At 66.3% G+C, this 9,709-nt stretch overlaps 2 protein-coding genes across 2 annotated transcripts in view; both read left to right on the forward strand.

The window, feature by feature from the left end:
* Positions 1–1,152, forward strand: part of H696_04973 (hypothetical protein) — a 2,822-nt gene extending 1,670 nt beyond the window's left edge. Inside the window, exons 3-4 of the mRNA XM_009498839.1 lie at positions 159–237; positions 380–1,152. Coding sequence (XP_009497114.1) covers positions 159–237; positions 380–1,118 — 818 coding nt within the window. The 3' untranslated portion in view covers positions 1,119–1,152. The remainder of the gene's footprint in view (positions 1–158; positions 238–379) is intronic.
* Positions 1,153–4,002: 2,850 nt separating this feature from the next.
* Positions 4,003–7,033, forward strand: H696_04974 (hypothetical protein; the record flags this gene model as incomplete). The annotated part of the gene is made up of 6 exons (XM_009498840.1): positions 4,003–4,143; positions 4,289–4,451; positions 4,633–4,696; positions 4,851–5,261; positions 5,450–5,510; positions 5,669–7,033. 6 exons carry the CDS (start codon positions 4,003–4,005, stop codon positions 7,031–7,033), a joined length of 2,205 nt encoding a protein of 734 aa, XP_009497115.1.
* Between the last annotated feature and the right edge of the window lie 2,676 nt (positions 7,034–9,709).

Below are 9,709 nucleotides of genomic sequence, written 5' to 3' on the forward strand. Positions count from 1 at the left end.
GGGGCATGGGAAGGCAGGCGCGGGCCAGCAGTCCTGATGCCACGATTGGCCCCCCCCCCCCCCCCTCCCCCCTCACACACACACAGATGGCCCAGCCTTTCCTAACATGACCACAACTCCACGCGCTTGTCTGGCGTGGGCGCATGCCGTCGCAACAGAACAACAGCATGCCGTGCGCCGACTGTTTAACATCGGCTCAGTCATTGGCGCGCATTTGATGTTTGTCCCGCTCAAACCGTACGCCCGCCGCATCTGCGCACGACATGCCGGCTGCTGTCCGCTCGGGCACATGCGTGCCACCATCGCAACGATCTAATCCCGAACTGCCATACCCCTTTCCCTCTTCCTCGGTGAAAAAAAAAAAAACCCGATAACTCAGCACTCTTCCCCCTGGTGGTGAGACGTATTGGCTGGACCGGGCACTTCCGCCCCCGGCTTTCCCCTCCGGGCGGGCCTTCTCGGAGCATGTGCGCATCCTGGCCGACATGTCGCCAAGCGAGGCACAGGCATATGTGGCCGGGCTGCCCGTCACTCAGGCCACGCCGGTGACCAGCGTCCCCGAGGACATGGCCCACTACCCCCGGGAGGCCTTCACCAACCCGGCATCCGGCTGGCTTCTGGACTCCTGGCTATTGGCAATTCCACGCACTGGCCAAGGTGCCCGGACGGTGGCCGAGGCCTTGCTGGCTTTCCTCCGGCAGAAGGTGGCCCTCGGTGCCGGGGCCGGGACCCTCTTCGACATGGCTGAGCCGGAGTTCCCGCAGCTCCTGCGCCGTCTTGGCCTCGGGCGCCGCGGATCGGCCGGCAGCCCCGAGGCCGGTCCGGTGGAATCCCTGGCCCGGCGTCTGGCCGACGGCCTGGTCTCCAGTGCGCGAGGTGAAAAGTCCGATCGCGAGGAAATGGCGGACACTGAGAGGGGACTGCTCTTTCCGGCAGGGCAGGCTGTCACGAATGTGGCCCTGACACAGGGATCCTGGCTCGGTGGCCGGGCCACGACCCAGCAATTCATCGCCCACTATGGCCAGCTGTCCGACCGGTGTGAGCGTCTGCTGGACATCCGTCCGGAGCAGCTGAACCAGCCGGAGCTTTTCATCATCCCGGAGCCCCCGTCGCAGTGACCATACGGGCCGCATAGAGGCCCATTTCCGCTGACCCTTTCATTTGTCATGGCTGGGGGAAGGGGGGCAAGGCACGGTGGGGATGGTCGAAAGTGTGTCGGTCGGCCATGGGTAGGAGTAGCCTCGGTGGACCTGGGCACGCCTGGCCGGGAGGGGCATAGGCGATGCGCTGGCGGCCCTGGGGGCATCTTCATGGCCATGCTGCATCTGGGCCCTCGGGCCACACAGGGATGCCCCATTGCTCTGGCTTTCACCCAGGGAGGGGGGGGGGGGGGGAAGAGCACACGTCTGTACTCCAGTCACCTGGGGGGGGCGGGGGGGGGGGGGGGGGGGGGGGGGGGGGGGGGGGGGGGGGGCATCGTTGTCTCGCCGGTAGGTGGGGGCGCACGGGAGGAAGGGATCGGCTCTGGGACAGACGCCTTCCCAAGCCCGGGCATGGGTGTGGACAACGCTGTTGCCGGCCAAATGGCGAATGGCCGGGAGGATGGTCAGGCACAGGGAAAAGACTCATGACCCGGGAGGGAGCGGATCGTCGACCTCTGCCCGGGGGCGAGGGGGAGATCTCATCGAGGAGTTCGGGCAACTGGATGGGGATGGGCCTGTTTTTTTTTTTGGAGCGGCGTGACAAGCGCCAAGCTCGGGGGAATACAGCCACCTCCCTGACAGGAGTCCGTGTGTGTATGTGTGTGTGAAGCTTTGGGACCCATTCTGTCGCCGGGCCGGAGCTCAATCTTACAGGCCCCGGAGGCCAGGGCCATCGGGCAGCGGGGATCTTGGAACAGGGCATCGCCGGGGACATCCCTGGCATGGTGGGCCCCGGCCGATGGGCCCCAAGGGCCATCAGAGGCAACGATTCAGAGGCAGGCAGGCAGGCCAACCGGAGGTGCTTGGAGTGCGATTCACCAGCCACGGAGGCAACCGCAAAATGAAGCCCCCGCAGAAGGAGTCCCATGCACATCGCGGCGGCGACCAGTCTGGCCGCCCGGTCGCGCGAAGGGGATGCTTGAGTAGGGCTCCAGGCAGCTGGCCGGGTGGCAAACAGACGAGGAGCAGGGCCTCAAGACCGATTGTGGACAATCGCCGGGGCCGCGCCAGGATCGGGATGCTGCCTGCCGACTGCGCGCCTCAGACCATGGGTAGGACGGAATGATGGAAGTGTGACAGTGTCACGTGCGCGCGGACCGGCTCGCCGCTCTACTGTGGGAGGCCGGTGCCGCCGGCCAGACTTACCGAGGTCGGGTTTAGGATCTGCTCAACCCTGCGCTGGAACGGCGCTGGCAGATCAGGGGCGCGAAGACGGGCACAAGGCAGGACTATTTATGCCGTGGAATATATGTGCGACTGGTGGTTCCGCTCCAAACGGGAAGACATGGGCTGCCCGGCTAAAAGCGACTCCAGAACTGTGCCCGCCTTCAGAAGGGGGGCGATTCGACGGACAAACACCAACCACCAGAAGCATGGGGGGAGATCCTAAATCCAGCTCGCCAGGCAGCGCGCACGCGAAGCCTCGGCCGGTGTGCGTGTGCGCCGCCAAGCGGTCGAGAGTGGCACTGGTAAGTTCTCGCGCCGGACGCGAGACCACCCTCTGGCCGGCCAGCCAGCCTTCCGCCAGGTGCTCAGCCTGGGTCGTTGGCCGGGAACCCGAGGGGCTGGGGCCACGCGTCTTGCTCTGGACGGATGGCCCGGGACGTGTGCGCAACTAGAGCTGTGCTTTTTTCTCCGGCCCTGGAGAGGAGCTCACGAAGGGTGTCCTGCTGCATGCACCGGCGGTGTTTGCCCCGACACCATGGCCAGGGTGCGCGACCTGCCCGCTAGGTTGAGGGCTGCCTGCCTCGCCTGGCCATGCGGATGCGTAGTCGGCCGCTGTCTGCTGCGTCGGCCCGCTCCCGCGCGCTTGTCGGCCGCGCGCCCGTCTGCGGCCTTTTTTTTTGGTCGGCCGAGAAAAAAGGCGAGTGCCGTCCAGCCGGGGGCGAAATGCGTGCTGCCGGGCGGGTCCCGCCGTCCCCCCCTCAGCACGCTCGCCTGGCCGCACTAGGCAGGGCCGCGCGGGGCGCAGGAGCGGGGCGAGTCCCGTTGGTGACCGGAGAGATACCCCTTTCCCGGGGCGATGTGAGGGGCGGGGGGGGGGGCGGTGACGAGGCCTGAAAGACGTAGTCCTGTGTTCTACTCGGGCCTTCACCGCGAGAAACCCGGCAGGGAGGGAGGGCGCCACACCCAGGACAGTCTACCCTCACACACGCACACACACGCGCGCGCGCGCGCGCTCGCGCGCGCCAAGGGGGACATTTTCGGGCTGCCCCCGCGACCGCCGGATGCCCCATCTGGCCGCCTCTTCTCCAGGGTTCCTCTCATCTCCCTTGTGGCCCTCCCCCTCCCGATCGCCTGCCTCGCCTCGCTTTCGCTCCTCGCTCCTTCTCCCTCTCTCCCTCCCCCCTCGCCTCTCCCCATCGCGCCGCTTGCCCTTTGCACCCGGCCCGCCTCCCCCTCTTTTCGTTCTCCTCCTTTTTGGCCCCCCCCTGCGCGCTCGACCTCCCGACCGCGCCCGCTTCCAGCGTCTCGCACACCTCCAACGTACGCCTTTCCTCCTGGTCTTGCTACTCTCGGGCGGCGTCTGTTGTGTTGTGGGCGGTGCCGCGTCGTCTTTGCACACGCGCGCGCGCGCACCCGCCCACCAACACCACGCACGCAGGCCAACCTGCACCGAAGATGCCCCGCGCGGTAGCCTCCCCCCCTCCTCCCGAGGGGCGCGCCTCGCTGTGGTCCCCCTCTCGCCCTGTGACGCCGATGTCTCACCGCCTTGTCCTCTCCCTTTCGCCCCCCCTCCCTGCTCCCCCCCCTCTCTCTCTCTCTCTGCCTATCTCTGCGCCCTTTCCCCCCTCGCAGCATGTCCAAGTTCTGGGGCGGTGGCTCCGACTCTTCGTCCACGGACTCCGACTCCGACTTCTCGTACTCCGACTCCGATCTCTCCTACTCCGATTCCGACACCGACTCCTCTTCCGATGAGTCTACCACCGGACCCTCCACCGTGCGTATGCTTCCGGCGCATGCATGCCACTCCGATGCGGCACCGATCGTCGTCCTGTGTTTTCCTGACCATTCTCCCCTTTGCGCCCTCTCTGCCTCCCTCCCTCCCTCCCTCCCCCCCCCCCCTGCTCCGCCGCCCCCTGCAGAACATCTTCGACCGCTACCTCAGCGACTCCGATGATGACTCTGATGATGACGGCCCTCGCGAGGTCCTGAGTGCCCGTGCCAAGACCGTGGCCGCCCTCAACGGCACTGTCTACAACCTGGAGGATGCCATGGATGATGACAACTGGGAGCAGGTTGCTGTCCGTGCGTGCTGATTCCTTCTTCCTATGCCCCGCCTCCCCCCCCTCTCTCTCTCCCCCCCCCCCCGACACCTGGCCCTGCCTCTCATGGCGCTCTCTTTCGCTTCTTTTTGTGTCTCTTCGCTTTTGGCATTTCCCCGCACCATGGCGCTGACCCTGCCTCCCCCCCCCGGCCCTTGTGACAGTCTTCGAGAAGCTCGTCCGCCTGATTGAGAAGTCCCCCTTCATCACCGAGTCTGTCATCACTGTGTACGTGTCCCTTTCCATTTGATGTGAATTCCCCCTTCAGCACCATCCTCATCCTCTCCCGTTCTCCCGTTCTCCCTCTCTCTCTCTCGTTCTCTCTTTCTCTCCATCTCACTCCCTCGCCCTCTTCCCTCCTTTCCCCTCCCCTCCCATACAGCCTCAATGAGCTTGAGAACAACATCAACGAGCTGTGGGAGGACAAGTCCAACCTCGACCACATGAGCGACCTGGCCAAGCGCGACTTCAACCTCGTCCGCCAGAAGCTCCGCCGCTATCTGGCCGACAACCGCGAGAGCCTGGCCTCCAGCGTCCAGGCCGATACTCTGCCCGACACCGGCGACGCGTCCGACGATGAGGAGGACAACTCCAAGAAGATTGAGCGCTTCATTGCCACCCGCGGTCGCAAGAACTTCCGCCCGGCCGAGGCCATCCTCGCTGTCAAGGCCCTCCTGGAGGAGGTTGATGCCGAGTCGGACCTCTTTGTCGCGGCCCTGGACTTCATCATGGCCTGCCACTTCGACCAGGTCCGCTCCAACATGGAGTTCCTGCCCATCGACAAGTGGCCTGTGTACGTGTCTCCTTCTTGGCCTTTTTTTTTCCTGCGCACGCCCTGGCGCGTCGTCGCCGTCGTCGCCGAGCAGCGGATCCACTCCTCCCTCCTCCTCCTGTTTGTTCCTCCGTGAGCTCACCCCCTCGCCAACCTGCGCCGTTTCCTCGCCCCCCCCCCGCTGCCTGCTGCTTCTGCCCTTTCTTCAGTGTCATCAAGGACCTCGATGCCTTCTTCGCCGTTCTCGAGTCCCACGCCGACTTCGCCAAGGTATGTTGGCCTTTGTTTGTGCCCCGGTCTCTCGTGTCTTTCTCCCTCTCCCTCTATCCTTCTCCCGTCGTCGATCTGGCATTTCTCAGGGCTAATTCCATATCCTTCCTCCTTCCCTCCTCCTCCCCTCCCTCCCCTCCCTCATGGGCCATGCTCAGCGCTTCGGCCCCAGCCTCGTCCGCTATGTCGAGCACCTGGACAACGAGTTCATGAAGAGCCTGCGCTTCGGTGACCCCCACTCCAACGCCTACCTCGAGCGCCTGAGCGAGGAGTCCGCCGTGTATGCCTTCATCCTGCGCGCCGAGCGTTTCTTCACCGAGCAGGGGATGAACGCCGAGCTGTGCCGCGTGTCGACCCTGCGCATTGAGCACCTGTACTGGCGCCCGCAGACCCTGGCCGACAGCCTGGAGGGCAAGGTCGGTGTTGACACCGTGGCCCTGATCAGCTCGCTGGCCACCCGGGTGTACAAGCATGGCGACCTGGTTGCCCGTGCGCGTGCCCTCCTCTGCCAGGTCTACAGCCTGGCTCTGTATGACCACTTCTACCAGGCGCGTGATCTGCTGCTGCAGTCGGCCCTGCAGAACAGCATCACCAATGCCGACCTGCGCGTGCAGGCCCTCTACAACCGGGCCCTGGTGCAGCTGGGTCTGTGTGCCTTCCGCCAGGGTCACCTGCTGGAGGCCCAGGATGCCCTGACCGACTTCGTCAACAACAAGTACCTGCGTGACCTGCTCACCCAGGGGTACACCCAGAGCCGTGCCAATGATTGCACTGCCCCGGAGAAGGAGGCCCGTCAGCCCTTCCACCTGCACCTGAGCACCGACCTGATTGAGTGTGTCTTCTCCGTGTGCAGCCTCATCCTGCAGGTGCCGCTGTCCCTGCGCCCGGACCGCCCGATGCGCATCAACCGCGTCCTCTCGCGCAACATGGACAACTTCGAGAAGCAGCTCCTGCGCGGCCCGCCGGAGAACACCCGCGAGTACATCTACTATGCCACTCGCGCCATGCTGGCCGGTGACTGGGTCAAGTGCCAGAACTACATCAACTCCATTCGCATCTGGCAGCTGATGCCGGATCACAAGCGCGTGCTGGAGATGATCGGCACTCGCATTCAGGAGGCCTGCCTCAAGTCCTATGTCCTGGCCAACTCGCAGTACTTCTCCAACATCAAGCTTTCTCACCTGACGGCCAAGTTCGATCTGGATGAGCGCGCTGTCATGGAGATCATCAGCAACATGATCATCAGCCGTGACCTGGATGGCTTCGTCGATGACCAGACCAAGGTCCTCTACATCAACCCCAAGGCCGAGACCAACCTCCAGCGCAAGTCCCTGCAGATGGTTGACCGCCTGACCTCCCTGGTGGAGGCCAACGAGAAGCTCTTCAACTATGACCAGTACATCATGTCGAAGCATGCGCCGCGTGCCAACCAGCGCCCGCGCCCGCGCCCGTCCGGTGCTGCTGGTGGCAAGCCGGCCGCCGCTGCCCCCGCCGCCGCCGCCGCCGCTGTTGCCTCCCAGTAAGGAGCTTCGTGATGCGTGTGTGTGTGTGTGTGTGGTATGCATGTAATGTGTGTGCGTGTGTGAAGAAGAAAGGCAAGCCCCGAGCGCGAGGGGGAGCAACAGAGAAGGGTGCTCTCTCCCACCGAGAGGAGACGACGAGGTTGCACGAGGACCTTCTCCCCCTCTCCTCCCCCCCCCGGGCGATATGTGGCCCAGTGGCGGGGAGGGGGGGGGGGGGGGGGCACGCGCATGGACGCATGTTGTCTCCGCAAGCATGCCACCTTCTCCTCCCCCCGGTGGTGTGTGTGCGTGTGCGTGTGTGCCTCGGCCTCGCTTGTTTTCTCCTCGCCCTTTTCGGCTGTGTCCTTCTCCTTGCCTCTCCCTCGCTGTCTGGGGTCCCGCTGCGTCTCTTTCGCGCGCACCTTGCCCGTTGTGTGCCCCTCCCTTCCACCATCCCCCTTTCCGGCCTTGTGTGAGTTCGCTCCCCCCCCCCCCTCTCTCCCTCTCCTTCCCTATATATCTCCCCTCCCTCCTGTGTTCTCTCTCTATCCGTTTCAGCATATTACAGACCAATATAAAGACAAAAGCGTCCTCGGTGTTTTTTTTCTCCCCCGCTTTTTCGAGGGGGCGGGGCGGGGGGGGGTGGCAGATGGTCGGCGCCTCGATGCAATGTCGTGCGGTGGCCTGCTCGGAGGTCCCAACGAAGGGACGAGCCGACGTGGGTGGTGATCCCAGGTGCCAGCGGAAAAGCAATCGGGAGGCCGACCGGGCGTCCGGCGCCTCGACAAAGCCGCCGGGAGGCCGCGGGGTGCGGGGCGTGGGGCGCGGGGGGCTTGATGACTGGCCGGGTCTTCTGAGTGTGAAGGCGGGCCTCGGGTGGGGGAGGGGGGACAAGGCGCGCGAGCGTGCTCGGCTAATGAACGCTGGCCTGTCTTGGCTGCCCGAGGGGGCGGGGGAGGGCCGCGGCCTGTGCTGGCCTCCGAAGGGTGTTCTTGAGGGGTTGCTATGTGCCGGGCACACACTGGGCCGGCTGGCGGCATGCCCCGCGCCAATATCAGTCGGCGCCCGGTGGCCCAAGTCTGGGCACACACTGAGCGCCGGCGTTCTTCGCTGGGTGCGGATCGTGTCGGGACCTCCCGGCCGGGTTGACCGAGCATGGGTATTATTGTTCGACAGGCTGCCAGGCCTGCGGGAAAGGGGGCCGGCTACTGGGCAGACCGGGATGGCCGGCTCTCGGTGTGGGGAGGCGGCGTGTGCGGGGCGGGCGGGCGGGGCGGGGGGGGGCGAGCATAGCCTCCCAGGGCACCGTCGGAAGGCCGCGGGGTGACAACGCCGACGCATGTTCGCATGCATGCCCGCTGCGCCGGAGGCGGGGAGGGGGGGGGGGGGGGGGCGCGTGCACACGCGCGTGTGCGTCTGATTTCTCGGTCACACTCGCCGGCGTGCATGTTCGCTGCCCCTTTTTGCCCTGAGCCAGGTCCTGCTTCTGTGACTCAGCTGCCCGGCTCGGCTGGCCGGGAAGCCAGGTGCCGCGGTTTCCCCGCATTCTCACGCCTCAAGGGTTGCACTTACGCATGCTCTTGTGGGCGGTCGGTTGGCCGGTGGGCGTGTCCGGAAGAATGGGCCTTGCTGCCCCCTGCGGGTTCTTGGCACCGCCCGAGTCCGAGCGAGAGGGTCTGCATGTGCGCGTGTTTGACGACTTGTCCAGAGACACAGACAGCCGGAGGGGGCGGCCGAGGCGCACGGCTGGCTCTTCTCCTGGCACGGATGTCCGGTTGGTGTCCGGCCGCCGGGGCACCTTTTGCCGAGTGGCCGGCTGCGCGGGGGGGAGGGGGGGGGGGCAGCAGGGGAGCCAGGACTGGGCAGCTCCTCTGATCCGATTTCCGTTGAGCGAGGCGGGATAAACAGAACCCGCCGCAGCGTGTCCCTACGAACCGGTGGCCCCGGCGAGGGGCCGCCCCTCGCCGCGGTACGCTCCGAGTCCGGGGCTTTTTTCCCAGCCCCCCCCACGGTGCCCGGTGCCAGGCGGCCGGAGTTCGGGAGCCTCCGACCGCGCAGACACATGGCCCGGCGGCGAGCTTCTTTTGGCGTGCCGCCACTTTGGGGCTGTCCCCCGCGCGCCGCCCGCCCCCCCCCCCCCCCCAGGCCCCCGGCGCTCGGATGCTCTCCCTGGGCCGCCAGTGGGCGCTCCATGGTCGATCGACCCCGGTTGGGCGTGGGAGAGGGGTCGGCCCGGCGTCCCCTTTTTGGTCCCCGCTCGCGGGGTGGTCACTTTTCGGTGGACTCCCCGGGGACTGCCCCTGGTGCATGGGGGGCCGGCTGCGTCGCGCCCCCGTGCACTGGCGCGAGAGGCCTGGCACAGGAGTGTCACAGGCCTCCCCCGGGCGCCCCTTTTGCCCCGGCACGGTTCCGGGGAGGGGGGGGGGGGGGTGGGGGCGCGGTGGCCGGAATGTCGCCAGGCATCGGGAAGCGGGGCGTATGTCCCCGTGGATGATGCTTGGGCGTTGACACTTTCCGAAGGGCCTCCAATCTCCCCCCAAAGCCTTGTGCCCATCTTTCGCCTTGGGGGCGGGCGGGGGGGTGCCCCGGGCGCCCCCCTCCCCCTGGGGAGGACATGCATTCCCCCCTGACGAAGCCCCGCGCGCTCCCGGCTGCGCCTTCCCTCTTCTGGGTAGATTGATCTGCCTCCCCCCCCCC

The sequence above is a fragment of the Fonticula alba genome, assembly GCF_000388065.1.
Source record: "Fonticula alba strain ATCC 38817 unplaced genomic scaffold supercont2.8, whole genome shotgun sequence".
Lineage (NCBI taxonomy): Eukaryota > Rotosphaerida > Fonticulaceae > Fonticula > Fonticula alba.